Source organism: Microcaecilia unicolor, chromosome 2 (genome assembly GCF_901765095.1).
Source record: "Microcaecilia unicolor chromosome 2, aMicUni1.1, whole genome shotgun sequence".
Classification (NCBI taxonomy): domain Eukaryota; kingdom Metazoa; phylum Chordata; class Amphibia; order Gymnophiona; family Siphonopidae; genus Microcaecilia; species Microcaecilia unicolor.
In genome coordinates this window covers 392,014,275-392,035,088 of record NC_044032.1, presented here as the reverse complement: position 1 = coordinate 392,035,088, position 20,814 = coordinate 392,014,275, and the positions used below count along the sequence as shown (strand labels likewise).

Sequence of the window (20,814 nt, the reverse complement as noted above, 5' to 3'; positions counted from 1 at the left end):
CAATACTACACGACTCACAGTCAGAGTTCCGCCCCCACCACAGTACTGAAACTGTCCTAGTCACACTCCTGGCCAAATTCAAGCAAGAAATAGCTACAGGTAAAAGCATACTTTTTCTCCAATTCGACATGTCGAGCGCATTTGACATGGTAAACCACAATATACTACTAAGACTCCTTGGCCACTTCGGGATTGATGGGAATGTACTTAATTGGATAAAGGGTTTTCTAACCACCAGAACTTACCAAGTAAAATCAAACTCAAACATACCACCACTGTGGAAAGCTACCTGTGGAGTACCTCAAGGATCACCATTATCACCAATACTCTTTAACATGATGATGATCCCACTGGCAAAGTCCCTATCCAACCGAGGCCTCAACCCATTCATCTATGCAGATGACGTTACAATCTACATTCCCTTCAGTCATGACTTGACAGAAATAACCAATGAAATCAATGACGGCCTGAACATCATGAACTGGGCAAATTCATTCATAAGTACATAAGTAATGCCATACTGGGAAAAGACCAAGGGTCCATCGAGCCCAGCATCCTGTCCATGACAGCGGCCAATCCAGGCCAAGGGCACCTGGCAAGCTTCCCAAACGTACAAACATTCTATACATGTTATTCCTGGAATTGTGGATGTTTCCCAAAAAACACACTGCCTCATCCTCTCATCTCAACATAACAAGTACAAACCCACAACCATAAACACCCTAGAGCAACCCTCCTTACCTCAGACAGCCTAAAAATACTCGGCGTCACAATTGACTGCAACCTTATCCTTGAGAGCCAAGTAAACTCTGTAATAAAGAAAATGTTCTATTCAATGTGGAAACTTAAACGAATAAAACCTTTCTTCCCTAGGGAAATCTTTCAAAACCTAATACAATCAATGGTCCTAAGCCATGCAGATTACTGCAACGCAATCTATGCGGGATGTAAAGCACAACTGGCAAAAAAACTCCAGACCGCCCAAAACACAGCTGCCAGGCTGATATTTGGTAAATCACATTTCGAAAGTGCTAAACCCCTCCGAGAAAAAGCTGCACTGGCTCCCAATCAAAGAACGTATCATCTTCAAAATCTGCACCTTTGTCCACAAAATTATCTATGGCGTAGTCCCAGGATACATGACAGACCTCATAGATCTACGAACCAGAAGCAGAATCGGACCATCATGATCATACCTAAACTTACACTACCCAAATTGCAAAGGACTTAAATACAAAACAACTTACGCATCTAGCTTCTCCTACGTAAGTGCACAACTATGGAATGGACTCCCAAAAACTGTAAAAATAATTCATGACCATCTAAACTTCAGAAAATCACTAAAAACCAACCTCTTCAAAAGGCGTACCCCACCGATCCAGCGTAAATCCCAACACCCAGCAACACAGCACAACCAATGATCATAATGGACAATATACAATCTTCATCCCCTTCGACCTTCAAGGTGCCTGACACACACCTACCTCATTCGACCACAATACAACCTTGTATTTGTTATCAACTGACTGGTGAACGCCTTTATGGTATTATGTAAGCCACATTGAGCCTGCAAATAGGTGGGAAAATGTGGGGTACAAATGTAACAAATAAATAAAAAATTAGGATTCCCCCAATAATCGCCCACCCGATCCCCTCAGCATTGCTCTCCTAACCCCTCCACCCCCACAACAATGACTGGATCTCTCTTCTTACCTCGTGTCGAGGTTATGGAGATGGGCCAGTGCAGGGCCTTAAGCATCCACTCATTCTCCAGGCCTGAGCATGCGCATACTTAGTACTTTAAGCATGTGGAAATGCTCAAGGCCCTGCACTGGCCCAGCACCATAACTTTGAGATGAGGTAAGAAGAGAAATTATGGGAGTGGATGGCAGCCATGCCAGTTACCACAGGTAGAAGAGAGGTTATCGCTGGGGACAGGGTAGAGGAGAAAAATAGTCATTGTAGGGAGGCAAGAAATGGTGATTATCACAGGGAGGAGGGTTGGAGGAGAGAAATCTCATCCCAGGAAGAAGGGTTGGAGGAGAAAAATGGTGCCTCCATTAATAGGCCACCCTAGACTTCAGAAAACCCAGTGTTTCTAATAATAGCCAGGGTGATTCTTAGAGAGAATATGGTATCTCTCTTTCCTGATGTATCCCCTTGGACACAAACTAGGAGGATGAACTTTCTCCTTACTTTAGGAGCTATGTAATTTCTTTAGATTAATCCTCATATATTTTCTATAAACTTTCACAGTTACAATTCTTTTTGGAGAGTAAGTGGGTAGTGAGAATTTAATGAATATTTTGTCTCTCTGTAATTTATTTAGGCCTATTATTACTGTTTCCTTAACCTATTCCTGATAGTATCATAGTCCTTTAATGTTTAGGCCTTGCCTCTCCTGTCATGTGGACTTTTAGTTGAATTATCCTTTTTTGATTTCTGTTCTTTTTTTTAATGATTATATTATTGTTTAATTTGTCCTTTGGTCACTTCACTGGCTGCATTTTCCTGCAAAAAAAAAAAAAAAAAGCAAAAAAAAAACCCCAACAACAAAACACACACACATACTTCAGGGGAAAATATCTGCAGGAAAATCTTCAGAGAAATGTTTTTGGGTACTTTTCCCCTAGGTAATTTTCAAAGGGAAAGCATACACACACTGTTGCAGTCTCTTCAGGATTTTCTTATTCCAAGTGCATAAATGAGCAACAAGCTGCAGTAGACCTTGATTAAATCCTCATAGAGTAATATCCGAACCTAACTAGAATGTCTACACAGCTCACAAATAGTGATCCTTTACACAGGCTCATGGAGTTCCAGGCATTATATTATTTATGAGTTAGTTTTTATTTTCAGCAGCTTAAGCACCACTCCCACAAGAAGGCTCCTGGCTTTAATGCAGAAAATTCTAGCAGTATTCAACAATGGCCACAACCCAGAAGGGCTTTAGTAACCTTTATTTAGATATCCTTACTTTTTATTACAGTTTTCACCCTTCAGTTCAAAAGCAAAGTTCAAAATACTCTTTTAGCAGTTAAGAAAAAATGTTTGGCTTTTGCCAGCCAACCTTAATGGCACAACAGAGAATAACTGCTACCAGCTATCAAATTTTAGAAAAGGTCTGGTGTCTGATGGCTCAGGTAACCACCAGTTATTAAGAATATTTCTAGCTTAGTGTAGGTCTTTGTCAATTACTCTACTCGGGAAACTGTGGCTCTAGGTGTTTCCCTTTCAGCTTCCAGGCAGGGCTACTGAGAGACACAGTTGGGCCCGGGGCAGAACTGGACCGCTGCATGCCGCCCTCCCTTTTGCTGCCCCCCCCCCCTTTGCACCACCTCTCCCTCCTACCCATCTGCCCCCTACCTTTCTGTCTCTACCTCCAAAGGGGGGGGCGGTGCTGGAAATCCTCATCCTGTCTTCCTGCCCGCTCCCACGGTCTGTCCTCTCCCGCTTCTGTCCGTGCGGGTAGTCGGGACCCAGATGATTGCATTAACTGACATTTTTTAATCGCTAAACAGAAAATAAAATAGTTTTCCTACCTTTGTTGTCTGGTGATTTTATTTTTCAAATAATCTGTTCCCAGTCTCTGGTTCTGCTTCTCTGTGTCTGTGTTCTGAATGTTTCCATGGCCTCCTCTCCATTTGCTATTTCTTATCTCTCCTGTCTTTGTCCTTTCCTGCCCTACATGTACCTTTGGCACTGATCTTTCACATTCAGCTTTCTTCCATTTCTCTGTCTCCTCAGATATATGTAGTCTTCCATCTCTTCCTTTCTCCTGCATCCATTTATAGCATCTCCTCCCTTTCTCCTTTCACCTCCCTTCATCCGTGTACAGCATCTCCATCTATGTACAGCATCTACTCCCTCTCTCTCTTCCCCTCCCCTCCATCCATGCACAGCATCTCCTCTCTCTCTCTTTCTTCCCCTCCCCTCCAACCTTGTACAGCACCTCCTTCCTCTCTTCCTTCTCCTCCCCTCCATCCATGTACAGCTTCTCCTCCCTCTCTCGTTTCCCCTTCCCTCCATCCATGTATAGCATTTCTTTCCTCACCCTTCCCCTCACCTCCCCTCCATCCATGTATAGTGTATCCTCCCTCTCTCCTGTCCCCTCAATATCCATTCTGATTCTGAAACTTTAATTAGCATTTATAGAGCGTGTGTCACTAATAACTCAAGCCATTGTTTTTTTTTTTCACCAACAGGGCCAGTGATATAGAAGGTAATTTTATAAGTGGCTTGAGAGTATAGAACAGTGTTTTTACATGCTCAGATGTGTACTTAGAAGATAGCCCCGGGGTATATGTACAAGTGCTCAGAAAAATATATGGGCCATTATTCAGTATGGTGTAAGTAGGCAGGAAAGACTTCTGCCCGCTTAAACCATGCTGAGCTGGCGGACCACCTATGTTCAATGGCATTTAACCAGGGATGAGGTCATTACTTCTTAAAAGTACTTAAGTAAAAAGTAAAAGTACTGGCTTCAAAAGTGGGGAACTAAAAGTAGAAAGTCTTAGCCAAAAAAAAAAAAGAAAAAACCCTCAAGTAACAAAGTACAGCCTCTTAAAACTATTTTTTTTATTACAAAGTAAAAAGTATTCTTAACAAGTTGGACACAATTATTTTAGTCCTTCTTATTTAGATTTGAAGCATGCTCTCCAGTGCAAGGTTTCCTGGTACCAGCCTGTGAGAGTAGGAGCTTGACCTCACTGCTATCAATACTAGCATTTCAAAAAGTTCTCTTAAGATTCTCACTATTCTGAAGAGATAGGGGGCAGATGCTAAACTAAACTAAAAACCTCAACACAAAACACACATACTCCTTCCCTCCTCCTCTGTGAGTCCTCTGGTGAAGAAAACACATACTCCTTCCCTCATCCACCCTCTCACTCAAACACACACTTCTTCCCTCATCTACCCTTGAAGCCCTCTAATACAGAATATACAAATACTCGTTCCCTCCTCCACTCTCTCAGTCTCCTGATACAGCTTGCACATACATACTCTATCTGTTATGGAAATTTTCCCTTTACCGAAGAAATTCGCAGACCTCTGGGCTCAATTACATAAAGATCTTTATTTGTAAATCAAACCTGCATGCAGGGAGACTACCAAACATAAGGAAACTCAGTCAGCAGTCTGTCAGTATTGATTCAATGTAACCTTAAATAGCCAGGAATACTGTTATCCCACAATCAACAGGTGCTATAGTTCTGGTTAACAAATAATAATAAGAAAGAAAATATAATGATTCCCTTCCATCTCTTCCTTTCTCCTCCATCCATTTATAGCATCTCCTCCCTCTCTCCTTTCACCTCCCTTCATCCATGTACAGCATCTCCTCCATCTATGTATAGCATCTACTCCCTCTCTCTCTTCCCCTCCCCTCCATATATAATGATCTTGATTTCCATTACATTTCTTCCCTTTTCATTCTATATGATGTTCTTGTATGTTAGAAGTAAAAAATACAATCTGAACATTGATATGGAGTGGAATTCAAACAAACGAATAGCTTACATGGGTGTTTTTGGAGAAGTGAGCCTTTTAATGGTGGATATTTGAACCTTGGAATCTATCACTAAATAGGAATTGTGACTCTTATAAACAAAGAACTCATCACTTTAAATGTGTTTGCGCCTGCTCATGTCTTGCATATAGTTGCTAGATATTCACTCTTTCATCAAGTTTCTGTGGTCATTGGGCATCTGTTCCATTAGGCTTCTGGTGGCTTTGGGCAGAGTCTGGCTTTGCTCTAGTTAGACTTGTAGTCACACTCATATGCCTTCAATCACGCAAGCATGATATGCACCACCCCTAGAGACCAGCTCCATCTCCAACTGCTCAGGGGCATAGGTTGTTCCCAAGTTAATGCCATATGGTCATTTAGAGTAAAACACTATAGCCTCTTCTGGATATTGGTGAAATTTTCTCTTAATCCAGCATATTAGCCAAATAATTAGTATCATAGTGAGCAACTGACCAATCAATACCACCACAATGGGCTAGAATAATCTATTCAGCACATTATTCCCAGTATCTGACTTTCCAAGGAAAATACTCCACCTTTTCCAAAGGCTAACTTTCCTTCTAACATTGGTTTGCAGTCAAAAATGTGATGTTCCTGCATATAATCATGACACACTATGTCCTGGAGTCGTTTATCTTCTGTTAAACCCTTTGGTTTCAGTTCAACAGATTCATGGAGACTCCTGGATCTTCTCAAGTTTTAATTTAGTGCGAATCTTATTTATCATTTGACATTTATCATTGAAAGGTTCAGGAACATCTTCGATCTGTTGATACATGGCCTTTGTCATTGATGTATCAATCCATCTTTGAACCAATATTTGGAGGCAGGGAATGCAGCAACATCCACAAGTAACCAAGATGGCTGCAACTACAGCGATTGATACTAATGTTGAAGATATGAGTCCACTCCATTTTCCAAACCAGTTCTCCATCCATGTGGTAAAGGGATCAGTGATTCCAGAATTTTCTGCCAGTTCTTCGGATAAGGCAGTCAATCCATCAAGGGTCTTGGTGATGCTGCCATCTGGTGAGATGTTGTTGGGTATGTATGTGCAACAGAAGTCCAAACATTTTGCAGACTCCACCTTTATCTGCCAACAACATATCCAGTGCCATTCTGTTCTGCCAGGCCATAAGTGATGTGGGGCCCAACTGTTCTGCAATGCCTTTTATAGCATCTCGAGTGGAGAACCACATCAGCTTCCTGTTTCTCTTGGTTTTGTTTACTTTCCTCGCGTAAAGATCAGTCGTCATATTTATAGCAGGCTTTAGCTTTGACCACTGGGTTTCCACTTCTCCTACGTCTTCTCACACCAACAGCTCCTTCTTCAGGTATTCCCCCATTTTATCAAAATCAGTACATTTGAAATCCAGTATTTTGAGTTTAGTTGTCCACTCTCCGCCTTCACCCTTATATCAAACCATATCATATGATGATCACTATTACATAGGTGGGCATCCACCCGGATATTAGAAACACTTCCTCCATTTGTGAGCACTGAATCCAGCTTTGACCCCTTCCCTCATGGATTCTGTCACTATTTGTCTGAACAAGGCACTTTGACAGGCGTCCACAATCTCCCTACTTCTTTCCGATTTCACAGAGGGGAAGTTCCAATCCATATCAGACAAGTTGAAATCTCTCAACAGTAGCACCTCCCCTTTCATACCAATCTTTAGAATATCTTCTATCAGATGCTTGTCTAGCTTCTCCGTTTGTGCTGGAGATCTGTAGATAACACTCTTGTGGATACAGGTTCCATCTTCTCTTTTCAGGTCAATCCATAAAGCTTCTTCTTTTTACCAGGTTCCCCGCATTTCAGCCGCCCTGATATTGTCTCTCACATACAGCGTCACTCCTCCACCTCTTCGGCCCTCTCTATCCTTCCTAAAAAGATTATAGCCCGGTATAGTCACATCCCATTCAAGGAATCATTGAACCACGTCACGTCTCTGTAATAGCAACAATATCCAAGTTTTCTTCAATCATCAGGGTTTCCAAGTCTTGAACCTTTTTACCTAGACTATGAGCATTTGTGCTCATTGCTTTCCATATGCTTAGTGAGTTTAGGTGGTTTTCTATATTTATATGACCTTGCCCTCTGCCATCATGTTTATTCTGGGGGTGTCTTTCTTAATTCCCTTGTTTCGTTTTGTCACCTCCGCCTTCTAGTTTAAATGTCTAGAAACATACTGTCTGAATTTTTCCCTAAGGATCCTTTTTCCCATCACAGAAAGATGTAGCCCATCATTACAGTACAGCCTGTTATTTCTCCACATATTATCACATGCTTCTATGTATCTAAAACCTTCTTCTTTACACCAAGACTCAAGCCACTTATTGAAATCCACTGTTTTGCGTAGTCTTTCCTCTCCTTTTCCCCATGTGGGATTTTTTTCAGAGACAACCACAGTCTGAACCAAAGATTTCAGTCCCTTCCCAAACGTCTGGAATGCTCTCTCTGCTGTAAACTTGCTGTTGTTGGCCATGTCATTTGTACCCAGGTGAATTACAAACTAATTATTTGATGCCTTGCTCTCTTCTTGCCTTTTGCTTCTCTACTTGCTCTCTTGCGCCTAAATCCCACCCACTTTCATGTTAGGCTGATAACGCTGGGTTTTTAATTCAAGGGCTCCTAATTTAATGCAGTAGATAGTAGCATAGACCTACGCTACTGTGTACCAAAGTAAAAACCAGCGTTAGCTGCTTATAATAAATGTAAACTGCTTTGGTTGTATCACAGAAAGGCAGTATGTCAAATTCATGACCCTTTACCCTTTAACACAGCTTAGTAAAAGGGCCTCAAATTGCCTTGTTTTTGCCTTTCTGTAGTGTAATGACATCCTATATAATAATTCTCACCTCCAACGTTCTAATGTGCTTGGTACTGTGGCTCCCTCGAAGGTGGTCTGCTAGGCAGTTTAGAATGCACTGACATCAGTGATGTCACTGACAGCTGATTCCAAGGCAAGGGGAGGAGTAGGGAAACACGCGGAGCGTGTTTCCCTACTCCTCCCTTTGCCTGAGAAACAGCTTTCAGTGCCCCCCCTCGCCGCAACACCCAAGCCCCTGCCCTGCAAAACCGTGAGCCAGGCAGGGGGAGGAGTGTTTCCCTACTCCTCCCCCTGCCTACCAATCAGCTCTCAGTGCCCACCCCCTCGGCGCAACACCCAAGTCCCTCCGCCCCGGCGCAGCACCCAAGCCCCTACCCCCTCCTCGACGCATCACCCAAGACCCTCCCCCGGTGCATCACCAAAGCCTCTACCCCCCCCCCCCCTCAGGCACATCAACTCCCTCACCACCCGCAGCTGCCAATACTAACGCTGTCCGGCCGCTGCTGCTTCTCCTGTGGAGCAGCAGCGGCCGGTACAAAAAGAAAAAAGCCAAAAAAAGATTTTTAACCTGAAACGCGGCTCCGTAGACAGCCATTTGGCATTGGCTGTTGTCACTGCAGCTGCTCCTCCTCTCCCCTCCATGTCACTGCCCCTGCAGGAAGACCCCGGAGGAGCGCAGCGATGTCAGAGGGGAGAGGAGGAGCGGCTGCAGAGATGACAGCCAATGCCAGATGGCTGTCTACGGAGCCGTGTTTCAGGTTTAAATTTTTTGGGGGGCTTTTTTCTTTTTGTACCGGCCGCTGCTGCTCAACAGGAGACGCAGCAGCGGCCGGACAGCGTTAGTATTGGCAGCTGCGGGTGGCGAGGGGGTTGATTTGCCCGAGGGGCAGGTAGGGGCGTGGGTGATGCGCTGGGGGGGGTAGGGGTTTGGGTGATGCGCCGAGGGGGGAGGGGAGGGGAGGGTCGCTGGACATGGGTGGCTGAAGGTGGATAGAGGGAAGGGGAAAGGAGGGCCACTGGGTATGGGGACAGGGGAGAGGAGGGTCACTGCTGGACTGGGTGGATGGAGGGCAGGGGAAAGGAGGGCCACTGGGCATGGGGACAGGGGAGAGGAGGGTCACTGGTGGACTGGGTGGATGGAGGGCAGGGGAAAGGAGGGCCACTGGGTATGGGGACAGGGGAGAGGAGGGTCACTGCTGGACTGAGTGGATGGAGGGCAGGGGAAAGGAGGGCCACTGGGCATGGGGACAGGGGAGAGGAGGGTCACTGCTGGACTGAGTGGATGGAGGGCAGGGAAAGGAGGGCCACTGGGTATGGGGACAGGGGAGGGGAGGGTCACTGCTGGACTGAGTGGATGGAGGGCAGGGGAGAGGAGGGTCACTGCTGGACATGGGTGGATGGAGGGCAGGGGAAAGGAGGGCCACTGGGCATGGGGGAAGGGAAAGGAGGGTCGCTGGGTATGGGTGCTTGCAGGGCAAAGGGAGAGAAGGGTCGCTGGACATGGGTGGATGGAGGGCAGGGGAGAGAAAAGAAATGCTGGACATGGATGGAGGGGAGGAAAGAGTGAGGAAGGAGATGAGATGAGGGAAAAGGAAGAGAGGAGAAAAACTGCACATGGATGAAGAAAATAGGCAGAAGCTGAGGACCAGAAATGAAGAAGAAAGGAGGAAAGGAAAGAAATAAATGGAAAGGAAGCACTGGAAACTGAGTTAAGAGGACAGATAGCAGCAGAATCAGATACTGGACCAGCATGATCAGAAAAACAGTCACCAGACAACAAAGGTAGAAAAAAATTATTTTATTTTCATTATAGTGTTTGGAATATGTTCACTTTGAGAATCAGGTGCTCAACATTAAAAGTTTATATTTACTTATTTATACCCCTCCCCCCAGGCTCTCTCCCCGGCTAAAGCCAGCTCTGCAATTTGGGGGGGGGGGGGGGGCGCAGAGGGGGACTGGGGGGGAGAGTCTGTTGTTAAACATTTACCAGCACACCACTGCCTGCCGCCAAACCCGCTGCCTCTCCGATTCAGTGGCTATCCATCGTCAAACGAACACTGGTTATTCCCAAAAAAGCCAGCTCTTGCTCCCTTCCTTCCTCCATATTAGCATAATTTGCATATACATATATGAAATGAATATGCTAATATGCCCCGCCCCTTCCTTTGCCCCCCCAAATGAACAGTCAAACTACGCCTATGGTCCTGAGACCAGATGGGTGGCTGCAGGGGGGCAGGGGAGACAGGAAGGACGCTGCAGGGGGGGGATTACCTTGCTAGCGCCCGTTTCATTGCCTACCGAAATGGGCCTTTTATACTAGTAATATAGATTTCAGTTCTATCTAGTAGCTTCTTAGTGGTACAAGTGATGAATCTTAAAATATGTTTTTTTTTTTCAAATTTTCCTTCTGATTACATGGGTTATATAAATCTGTTCAGTTTATTGTGTTTAGGAAATGCCATTTGAATACATGTGGTATACAAATTTTTTTATTACGGAACAGATAGATATCTTAAATGTCAATAAAATAATACTAGGAGGTGTATTTTCAAAGCACTTGGACTTACAAAGTTCCATAGTAACCTATGTAACTTTGTAAGTCTTGATGCTTTGAAAATGGGCCCCAAAATATCCTAACTGGAGGTTACTGGTGGTATCATTGATATCATTCAGATATCTTTCAGAACACATTTTTTAATCAATCCAATTTAAATGAATGCTTTAAGCTCAAGAAAGCATGATTACTAAATATTGAAGTTTCTGATTGACAATATATGGGTCTACAGACTAAGGGGGGAAGTATCAAGTTGTGTTAGGGCCTCAAGTTCCATTATTTGCCTCTTAATATGTCTTAAAGGGCTCTAACACATCTTATTTAGGTCACCGCGAGTTATATATTAATGAGATACAAAACACCAAGATCCATGTAAAGCAGCTCATTATTATGTAAAAACGATAATGTGACTTGTAGTGTGCCTCAAATGCACATTGCAAGTCATGTTATGGATATAAAATCACAGTAGAAAAACCCCAGCCAAAAGCTGGTTATTTTATCATGCTGGAAGCATTGGACCTTAAAGTGTGGCCCATTGCTCTCAGTCTGTAGCATGGAGGGGCTGGTGTCATTCTTCCCCCCTCCAGATCACATCTCCACCAATCATCACCCTTCCCTGATCAAGCTCCCCCTTCGCCAAAATGGTTCCTACCGTTTATTGGACCTACCAGCCCTGTACCTGCTGGTCCAGTGTTGGTTGGGCAGGAGTGATTCCCTAGGAGTAAGATGGGTTATTATACCACAACTTGTGCTATTTCAGCACAGGTTCCATTTAGGGCTGTTTCGAATATTCATATTCGATTTGGCCCAGAATACATTATTCATATTCAGCCGAATAATGATTTAAATTTGAATACGAATAATCCGGGGCTCTACTGTGCTAAATCCTACTGAAATAAACACTTGATCTCTGATTTCACATTTTTTGTTATGTTAATGCTCAGTGCCCATTATTCATATTTGGCTGAATAATATATTTCATTATTTGTATTCGTCCAAATAGTAAAATATGCTTTTCAGTACAGCTCTAGTCCTATTTTATGCAATGAGACCTAGTTACTAATAAACCGAGTTAACAGTACAATAACCCATTTAACAAGTAGCCATATTGGTATCCCCCCCCCCCCCCCCCCCCCCCCCCCCCCAATTGATTTACATGATGTTACAGCAGATTTTTAGCTCTTTATTTAGTATGCAGAACTGTGTAAAAGTGGAATGTTAGTAATATGTGTCCTTTTTTATTTATAGGACATTATCAAGTGCAGGGAAAGAACTTAAGGATAATTTTCTTAAAGCATTAGCACAAAGAGAAGAAGCCAATCGCAATGGAAAAATGACCGTAAGTATATTGGAAAAAGCACATGGTTTGAAAATTTTTTTTAATGCCATAGTTTTTGAGCTGACCAGTTGAAGTAAATATCTCAACATTGCAATACTGATAGATTAGGGGCTATTTCATTAAGGGCCTCTTTTATCAAGCCACGCTAACAGTTCCTGGTGCAGTAATGCCGATAAAGCCCATTCACTTTGAATGGGCCCCGTTGGCATTGCTGCATGGGACCTACTAGTGTGGCTTTATAAAGAGATCTTTAGTAACCAGGGTTGCAGTATATAAAATAACTTTAAAAAATGAAAGAACAATAATAAAAACATATATAAACCAATTTCCAAAGCAACAGTTTGTCCATTTTATTTCTGAAAATTGCCATGGGTACAGAGCGTGGGTGGTCATTTGCACTTGTGTTTTATGCAGGTATAATATTGCTGGTGATGTACACATGAATATTTAAAAATGCAGTCTGCATATATACTTTTCATGCCTTGAACTAAACACATCACTGGGATATTTAAGTAGCTCCAAGTTATAAATACGCAAAAAGGCGGGCCGTTTACAATACAAAGGAAGCTCTGGACTCAAGATTAATCTAATGAAATATTTCTTTAAACAAAGGTGATTGATGCATGGATCAGCCTCCCAGTGGATGTGATAGATTTAAGGACAGTGTCTGAATTCAAGAATGCATGGGGGAATCTCAGAGGATGTATGAAGAGAGGAAGGAGTTGGGGAGCTGAGCAGTTGGTGTGGATGGACAGATAGAATAGGCATTATGGGCTCATTTGCCATTCCTATGATCTTATAATGGCTGTGTTAAATTTCTTGGAAGAATGAGTGACTTTCACCAGCTCTTTGATGCATATTTTAATCCTTTTGAGCTTTTGTTGTGTTGTACTCTTGACAGTGATTTGGTTCTCCTTTGTGATATGTGACATCCTGTCTGCTTAGTTATCCATTTTGGCATTTTCTGTTTACTTTGATTCCATAGTTTCTGCTCTTTACACCAGCTATAGGGTTTGTAGTCATGGATACTTTCAGATCATGAGCATCTTGAAAAAATCAGGACAGTTAGAGCTGAATCAGACCTTTTGGGCAAAGGTGTTATAGCTGTTTACCAGAAGCAACCTTTTTATTTGGGTGGGGGGGGGGGGGGGCAAGCTCCACCTTAACCCCACCTAACTTCTGCCCTCAGTTCCAGCATCTCCCCTTCTCTTACCTGCCATCCCATAGTCCCCCTCCCCCACGGCATTCAGTATCCTTCCCTACCTCTGAAACTTCCACCATGGTGTCCAGAATGTCTCTCCTCCTCTTCCTTTCAGTCTCCCCTTCCCATGGTGTCCAACATTCCCTTTTTTTTTCCCTGTTTGTCAAACTGTCCCCCCCCCCCCCCCCCCCCCCCCCCCACACCACCATGGTGCTTAGCATTTCTCCCCTCTCCCTTTGTTCTCCAGCATTTCTGTCCTTCCCTGACCCTCCCCTTATGTGGTCTCAAGTATTTCTCTCCTTTTCTAAATCCACCCCCCCCCTCCCCCGTGGTCTCCAGCACTTTTCTCACCTCTCCTGCCCCCTGTGTATTTTCCCTGGTTCAATGATTACTGCAACCAGCTGAGCACCAAAACTGTTGAGACCAGTGGTGCAGGGCCTTGAGCATCTGTGCATGCTCAAGGCTGGCTGGCTTTTGCCCCCTCTGAAACAGGAAGTTCAGAGAAGAGAGGGAGCTAGAATTCTGTTTACATAAACCTTGATTTTTTTTCTTTAAACAATTATGATTGTATTAAACTTTCATAGTTTGCTATAGAGTTGCCAGTGATCTAGTACAGTGCTTTTCTCAATCTATTCAAGCCCAATACTCCCTAAGTGGAACCAACTGAGTACCCTGAGCTCCGATCAACAGAGATTTTGAAATGGGCATTTTATTATTAAAGTGTTAACTAACTTGGGAACATGCCATAACAAATACAAATCATTACAACTGGCATACAAACAAGACAAAATTGGCATGATCTGTTATATTTCACTCTCCTATAAACTATCTGGCCCCTTGACAGGTGGTATGCTGTCTGACTAAGTAAAAATGAACAATGAAACTTACAGGTGGGACCTATTTATAAAAACAGGAAAGAAAAGAATGTTCTTTACAAAAGTGGAGAAGTTGCCCATAGGGACCAATCGTCTTTTATTCTGTAGGAAAATAAAACAAGAATCTGATTGGTAACTATTAGCAAGCTTGTTACATTTGTGAATAAATTTTTTTTTTAATATATAAATAGGCCCCAATCAGCCAAGGCACCTTTCTGTGCAAATACAAAATGAAAACTCTCTCTCTCACACACACATCCCACTTGCTCTTATCCAGTCTGTTTGTCTCTCTCTCATATCCCACTATCCTCCGCCAGTCTGTCTCTGTTTCTCATATCCACCTGCTCTCAGCCAGTCTGCCCTTCTCTTTCTCTGTCACATATGCCACTTGCTCTCAGTCTGCCTCTCTCTTTCTCTCTCTCACACATTCCACTTGCTCTCAGCCAGTATGCTCACAGATTTTTTTGTCCTCTCTCTCTCTCACCCCCCCCCCCCCCCCCCCCCACACACACATGCATGGATATCTTCCTTCCTCCCCTCTCACCCTCAGAGAGCTTGTTGAGTTTGCTATCTCATGAGATGGGGAACACAAAATCAACAGGCGCTACCTGCACCTCATCACACTTCAGATCTTGCAACATTTTCTAAAAGTCTGTCTGATGACCAGTGGCGTAGCCAGACTGCCAATTTTGGATGGGCCTGAACCTAAAGTGGGTGGGCACAAAATTTTCTCTCTATCCCCCTTCCCCAGCAAAATTTAGTCACACTAATTAGATGCATTTGTCACCTAGGGGTAAAGTGCTGCTTTTCAGTGCATCAGGTTTCAGGAAAATTTATTTAAAAGCCTAACACCTTTTCAATGAGCTTTCAGAGGCCAAAACCTCCTGCCTCAGGTCAGCATAACGCTGTTATGGTATCCTCTCCTGACCTAAGGAAGGAAGTATTGGTCTCTGAAACTTTATTAACACAAGGTACCATTACTTTATCCTAAATTAAAATAAAATTATTTTCTTTACCTTTGTTGTATGGCCATTTACTTTTTCTCATTGTGTTGCTCCCAGTCTCTAGATTATACTTTCCTTCATCTTTCTTTGCCAGGGTTTCCTGTCCATTCACCACCTATGGCTTTTCATCTTTCCTCACCCTTGTTCCCCTCACACATGTCCTTCCTCTTATTCTCCAGTCTTTCCCTACTCTGTCCTCTCCTCTTTCCATCCAGCAGCTCCCCTCTTCTTTTGCTTCCAGCGTCTCCTTTTTCTCCCTACCCTTCCATCCAGTGTCTTCCCTCCTCATCCTTCCACCCATCTACCCTCTCTCCTGATCCTTCCATCTAGTGTCTCTATCTCTCTACCCTTTTCTGTTCAGTTCCTCCCCTCTCTCTCTCTCCACATCCTTCCAGTCTCTCCCTTTCTCTCTGCATCCTTCCATCCATCTCCCCTCCTTCTCTCCCTATCCTCCGCCATGTCCAGCAGCTCTCCCTTCCCTCCAGTCCCTTCTTCCTCTCCCTCCCATGTCTCAGTGGCTCTCTCCCTTCCCTCCAGTCCCTCTTCCGCTCCCTCCCATGTCCAGTAGCTCTCTCCCTTCCCTCCAGTCCCTTCTTCCTCTCCATCCCATGTCCCAGCGGCTCTCTCCTTCCCTCCAGTCCCTTCCTCTCCCTCCCATGTCCCAGCGGCTCTCTCTTCCCTCCCGTCCCTTCTTCCTCTCCCTCCCATGTCCCAGCGGCTCTCCTCCCTTCCCTCCAGTCCTTCTTCCTCTCCCTCCCATATCCAGTAGCTCTCTCCCTTCCTTCCAGTCCCTTCTTCCTCTCCCTCCCATGTCCAGTAGCTCTCTCCCTCCCCTCCAGCCCCTTTCTCCTCTCCCTCCCATGTCCCAGCAGCTCAGCATTTTTCCTCCAGGTCCGCCCATCCGCATCCTTCGCACGCTGTCTCTATCCCTTTTGTCCCACGGAGGCAGCGCTTCCTTCCTGCTCTGTCTTCTCCCCAAGCTCCGCTGCATCGGTCCCTCCCTGCAAGTGGAATCCTCCTTCGCCGGTCGCGCTGCGCTGCGCTGCCATGCACACGCAGCTTCGCTCCTCCCCTGCCGCATTCATACAGCCCTAAAGGAAGTGCATCACAGAGGGCCAGAGAGACGCAGCAATGGGGGACGAGGAGCGTAGCCTGCGGGTGTGCATGGCAGCGCAGTCCGCGATCCGGCGAAGGGGAGGATCTCCACTTGGGCAGGGAGGACCGAATGCAGCGGAGCTTGGGGAGAAGACAGGGCAGGAAGGAAGCGCTGCCTCCGTGGGACAAATGGGATAGAGACAGCGCGCGAAAGATGCAGATGGGTGGGCCTGGAGGGAAAATGGGTGGGCCCTGCTGATGACAATCTAAAAATTATATTAAAATTTTGATGTTAAGATCAGCCACCAAGGTGAAGGAACAGAAAGCACTATGAACATAGCAAGAGACAGTCAAAGCAGTAGCGCCGAAAGATGACACATGCATGACTATTTTGGTTCCCTTGTGTCTTTGGGAGTGTCATCTTTCTGCGCTCCTTTGACTCTCTCCATTAAAATTTTTGGTGCCATTTTAGTAAGGCCACCATACAGTCCCTCCTCTGCAAGACACTAAGCACAAAAGTGTGCAAAACACAGTTGGAACTTTACCATACCATAACAGCACTACGTCACAGGGCTTAAGGGCAGCATTGTAAATAATTACACCAGATCCTAAAACTCTAATACACCACCTAGTTAGAAAAAAAGAATAAACGACTGCTACAAGATCTCCACACAGAAGTATTGTTTATTGATTTAATATACCGCTTTGTTTGAATAAACAAACCAAAGTGGTGTACAGTAAAAATAGAAAAGAAAATAGAAAAGAAAAACAATCATTAAACCCCCCCCCCAAAAAAAACAAAACTAGAGAATCAGTTCAAACTCAAAGACTCACTGCTGTGTACTAAAGTACACTTCTCCTCTTCAAAAAGACAACAAAAAAAACAAAATAGAAAGCTTTACTCTATTGTAAATGCAATTCACCGAGGACAAGCAGGCTGCTTGTTCTCACATGTGAGTGACGTCCACGGCAGCCCCTCTGATCGGAGATCTTCACTAGCAAAAGCATTTGCTAGCCCTCGCGTGTGCATGCACAGTGCGCATACGCGACCGTCTTCCCGCCCGAACGCGAGCGTGCTCGCCAGTCTTCTTTTTTCCGTGACTCAGTACGGCTGTGCCCTGAGGAGACCCTCGCGTCTTTCGCCGCGTTCTTCCGTTCGGAAGTCTTTCCGATTTCTCCGTCGTGTTGTATCTTTTTTTAAAAAAAAAAACCTTATTTTCGAGTTTTTTCCCCGTTAAGTTTCCTTTCGCTTTCGAAAGCGGCCTTTTGGCCGCCCGTACGGGTTTTTCTCCTTCTTTTTTGGTGCCCATTGCCATCATCGCGAATTTTGACTTCGTCGGCGTGATTTTTCCGCCCATGTCATCGAAGCCTCCCAGCAGCTTCAAAAAGTGCACCCAATGCAGCCAGGCTATCTCACTCACTGATAGACACGTTTCGTGTCTTCAGTGTCTGAGGGCCGGGCATCGTCCCCAGGCCTGCTCTCTCTGTCTTCTGTTGAAGAAGAGAACTCAGGTAGCGAGATTGGCACAGTGGAACATTTTGTTCGGGGCCTTGCCTGGTGCATCGACGTCTACGGTACCGAGGTCATCGGCCGGTACATCGACGTCTGCGGTACCGAGGTCATCGACTGGTGCTTCAACGTCTTCGGTACCAGGGTCATCGCTAGTACTGATGTCGTCGGAGGGTGCATCTTCTTCAGGAGCGCAGGTGAGGGCTGTCCATTCCCCTGCTGGTGGCAGTGAGCCTTTGAGTAGGTCTCCGCCTGCCTCGAGGTCTCCTGCGGTACAGGCCCCCCGGGATCGACCTTCTTCGGACCCGGCCCTGAGGAGGCGTTTGGATTCGACATCCTCCTCTTCAGTACCGGGAGGTACCGGTGACCTGCTTCGTGTGAGGGCAAAGAAGCATCGGCACCAGTCACCTTCCAGGCGTGGTACCGAGAGCTCTGGGTCGCCGAGGGAACCGGCACCCACTAAGCGTCGACGCCTGGAAGACTGCTCGCCCTCCATACAGGAGGTGTCGATGCGCTCTACTGTGGACAGCCCGGTACCTTCTCCACGCCCTGGACAGATTCTGAGCTCGTCACCGGTACCGGACTCCTTGCCTTCCTCGACAGCCGCTCTGAACGAGAGCCTCCGGGCCATCCTTCCAGGGATCCTGGAAGAGCTGTTGCGCCCTTCTCCTCCGGTACCGGGGGTGCTTGCGCCGCCGGTGCTGTCGAGTGAGGCGACGGCTGGCCCCTTGCCCGTGGTGAGGTCTCCTGCATCGGCTGCCTCCCAGGTGGACTCCCCGACGACATCGATGGAGGGAGCTTCATCGCCCCCGGCACGGGAGTCTTCCTCTCGACGTACCCACCGTAGCCATGTTCCCACGGAGTCGAGGCGGGCACGGCTTCAGACAGAAGTTCATGAACTGGTGTCCGATACCGATGGTGAGGCCTCGTGGGAGGCAGAGGAAGACACCAGATATTTCTCTGACGAGGAGTCTGATGGTCTTCCCTCTGATCCTACTCCCTCTCCTGAAAGGCAGCTTTCTCCTCCTGAGAGCTTATCATTTGCGGCCTTTGTCCGGGAAATGTCTACGGCCATTCCCTTCCCTGTGGTTACGGAGGACGAGCCAAGGCTGAGATGTTTGAGCTTTTGGACTATCCTTCGCCACCTAAGGAATCATCCATAGTACCCATGCATCATGTCCTCAAAAAGACATTGCTGGAGAAATGGACGAAGCTGTTAACTAATCCCCACATTCCTAAGAAGATCGAATCCCAGTATCGGATCCATAGGGACCCGGAGTTGATGCAGACTCAGTTGCCTCTGGTGTGGTGGATCTGGCCCTTAAGAAGGTCAAGAGTTCTAGGGAGTATGCTTCGGCACCCCCGGCAGAGACCCTAGAACCTTGGATTCTTTTGGGAGGAAGGCCTATCATTCTTCAATGCTCATTTCCAAAATCCAATCATACCAGCTCTACACGAGCATTCATATGCGGAACAATGTGCGGCAGTTGGCATACTTGGTGGACAAGCTCCCTTCTGAGCAAGCCAAGCAGGTGGTCAGGCAGCTGAAGGCGTGTCGTAAATTCCTGGCTAGGGGTGTTTACGATACTTTTGATGTCACGTCCAGGGCCGCTGCTCAAGGTGTGGTGATGCGCAGACTCTCATGGATAGCGGACTCTCCTTGCCGGGGGGATAATATTTTTGGAGAAAAGGTCGAACAGGTGGTAGAGCAACTCCACCAGCGGGACACCGCTTTCGACAAATTCTCCCGCCGGACACCTTCAGCTTCTACCTCAACTGGTAGACGTTTTTATGGGGGAAGGAGGACTGTTCCCTATTCGAGTAAGCGTAGGTACAATCCTCCCTCTCGCCAGCCTGCTGTCCAGGCCAAGCCCCAGCACGCTCGTTCCCATCAACAGCGTGCGCCTCAACAGGCCCGTGCAGCTCCCCAGCAAAAGCAAGGGACGGGCTTTTGATTGGCTCCAGCAGAGCATAGCCGAAATCAAAGTGTCCGTGCCGGACGATCTACCAGTTGGGGGGAGGTTAACATTTTTCAACAAAGGTGGCCTCTCAGAACCTCCAACCAGTGGGTTCTTCAAATAGTCCGGCTAGGATACTCCCTCAATTTGGTCTCAAAGCCTCCAAATTGCCCACCGGTAGCTCAGTCCTTCAGCTTCCAGCACAAGCAGGTACTTGCAGAGGAACTCTCCGCCCTTTTCAGCGCCAATACGCCCGTGCCATCCTAGACCTAAGGGCCCTGAACAATATCTGGTCCGAGAAAAGTTCAGGATGCTTTCCCTGGGCTCCCTTCTTCCAATGATTCAGGCAAACGATTGGCTATGCTCTCTGGACTTAAAGGATGCTTACACTCACATCCCGATACTGCCAGCTCACAGATAGTATCTTCGATTCCGTCTGGGATCATGGCACTTTCAGTATTGTATGCTACCCTTTGGTCTTGCCTCCGCGCCCAGGGTGTTCACAAAATGCCTGGCTGTCGTAGCGGTGTCTCTACGCAGACTGGGAGTGCATGTGTTCTCTTATCGCGACGATTGGCTGGTGAAGAACACATCCAAGGCAGGCGCTCTACAGTCCATGCAGATGACTATTCGACTCCTGGAGCTGCTAGGGTTTGTGATAAATTATCCAAAGTCCCATCTTCTTCCAGTCCAGAAACTCGAATTCATAGGAGCTCTGCTGAACTCTCAGATGGCTCGTGCCTACCTTCCGGAAGCAAGGGCCAACAATCTTTTGCCCCTCGTTTCCTGGGTGCGGGGCGTCTCAGCAGATCACAGCTCGGCAGATGTTGAGATTGCTCGGGCCACATGGCTTCCACACTGCACGTGACTCCCATGGTGTCACATATACACAGCAGGAACCTAGATTTGTG

General features: G+C 46.1%; 1 protein-coding gene across 1 annotated transcript in view; it reads left to right on the top strand.

Moving 5' to 3' along the window:
* The window catches only part of CFAP299 (cilia and flagella associated protein 299), an 816,705-nt gene that overhangs the window by 289,481 nt on the left and 506,410 nt on the right, over nucleotides 1-20,814 (top strand). The window contains exon 3 of the mRNA XM_030190588.1: nucleotides 12,170-12,260. Within this exon, the coding sequence (XP_030046448.1) occupies nucleotides 12,170-12,260 (91 nt within the window). The remainder of the gene's footprint in view (nucleotides 1-12,169; nucleotides 12,261-20,814) is intronic.